Source organism: Spodoptera frugiperda, chromosome 5, assembly GCF_023101765.2.
Source record: "Spodoptera frugiperda isolate SF20-4 chromosome 5, AGI-APGP_CSIRO_Sfru_2.0, whole genome shotgun sequence".
Classification (NCBI taxonomy): domain Eukaryota; kingdom Metazoa; phylum Arthropoda; class Insecta; order Lepidoptera; family Noctuidae; genus Spodoptera; species Spodoptera frugiperda.
In genome coordinates, this window is record NC_064216.1 from 8,427,750 (window position 1) to 8,429,413 (window position 1,664).

General features: G+C 43.7%; 1 protein-coding gene across 1 annotated transcript; it reads right to left on the reverse strand.

The window, feature by feature from the left end:
- Nucleotides 1–257: 257 nt before the first annotated feature.
- Nucleotides 258–1,183, reverse strand: LOC118271850 (enhancer of split m4 protein-like). Its single transcript, XM_035588094.2, has one exon. It carries the CDS (start codon nucleotides 1,087–1,089, stop codon nucleotides 610–612), a length of 480 nt encoding a protein of 159 aa, XP_035443987.2. The 5' UTR covers nucleotides 1,090–1,183; the 3' UTR covers nucleotides 258–609.
- Nucleotides 1,184–1,664: the final 481 nt, after the last annotated feature.

Sequence of the window (1,664 nt, forward strand, 5' to 3'; positions counted from 1 at the left end):
AAATGTTGCCCTCCGAGTATGGCGAGGCAAGAGTGGTGGCTCGCGCCGTCGCCCGCGCCGACCTCGTCTGACTACTTTTTGGTCCAGAGTACAAACCAAGAGTAGCTTCAAGTAAGAACATTTTATCGACTCTGTCTTGTCTTATTAGTACTGAACCTTGCGGTTTTACTTGCTACTGTATTCAATTTGTGTGTTTTTGTGTTTGTTTAGTTGTGTGTAAGGGGTATTCGGGTAGTAATGCAGTAAAAGATAGCAAATTCATTCAATTTGTATATTGTTTATACGAAATCATAACACAAGTAAATGTCAATAAATACCTAATCCCTACAACAATTAAAGCTTGATAAGGAAGATCACAATGCAAAGCTCACTATACCCTAACATTAATTTATACAATACAAAATATTTTCAAAAATATCACAACACTATCGAAAATACAATTAAAGCTTTCGAGGAGTTATCACGAGTATTGAGCAGGCCTAACCTAACTTATCCCTATATGGCACCTTGAACTAAGTTAAAGCTAACATCACAGACGATTGCGGAAACCAACGGAGCAGGCACTGGTTTCACGGAAGACACTGATTGTTGTCAAGTACTGGTTGCAGTTTAGGCTTGCACCCAGCGGTCCTGCAGGACGGGGTACTGTTGCTCCGCGGTCTGGCACTCGGTGTAGCAGTGAGCTGCCGCTGCGAAGTCAGCCTCGGTTTTGGAGACGGTGGTCCAGAAGAAAGTACCGGCTTCAGTCCTCGCGAAGTGCACTGGTACGTAGAAGTTGTCAGGGGTCACTGGCACAAGGTCGCACGTGTTGTTGTCGTTGTACACGAGGAAGGCGGCGCCAGGTTGGCACGCCTCCATCTCCTCGCAGATCTTGCGCTCCAGCATCTCGTTGCTCGAGTTCTGGTCCTCCTCGAAGCACGTGTCGCACTTTTTGGCGGGAGCGCGCTTGGTCGTCTTCTTGATCATCTTCATCAAAGGCCTCAACAGAGCCTTGATGCCACTGTTCTTCATCTTTTCACTGTTGTATCTGTTCTCGTTGATCGAGTTGTTTGTTGCGATGATGTATTCGTTGTTAGCGTAATAAGACATGTTGAAGGTTTTGATAGATGAAATAGTAATAGTAGAGAGAGCGTGTGTCGCTAGTGAGATCACAGGCGGGAATGTGGGGCTGACTGAGCCGGTCGGGCTTTTATAGTGCGCGCGCCGCCCCCGGCACAAAAGGCCCACGTACATGAAAAGCGCCCTTTGTATGTGTGGGTGAGTCAAGTGGTTTATTCGATACCCCGATATGCATTTCGTATTTCGTGACAGGTCTTCATAATTTTGGAAGAGTTGAGACAAGTTTTTTGGACATCGTATTTTTGGGGATGGGTAAATTAGTGTCAGCTCGTTTAAAAATGAAGGCTGGTAATTTTAACAAATTGCACTGTACGTGTGAAGTTTGTGAGCTTTTACATTATGGCCAGCAAGACTTATAACATCAATGAGAAAAATTTGGATGCTACTGTAAAAATATGTCTAATCTTTCGATATTCCTTTTAGAGACTTTGTTTGTTTCACATTCATGAATTTATGATCAAGCACTTGTTCGTAATTTTCACATGTGTCTATTTGGTTCTTATTATCATATCAAACAAGTGTGTGAAGGGGTTTCATGGGAAAAT

Excerpts from the sequence above, each read along its gene's own strand:
- LOC118271850 (XM_035588094.2), bottom strand. The coding sequence starts at position 1,089 with ATGTCTTATTACGCTAACAACGAATACATCATCGCAACAAACAACTCG.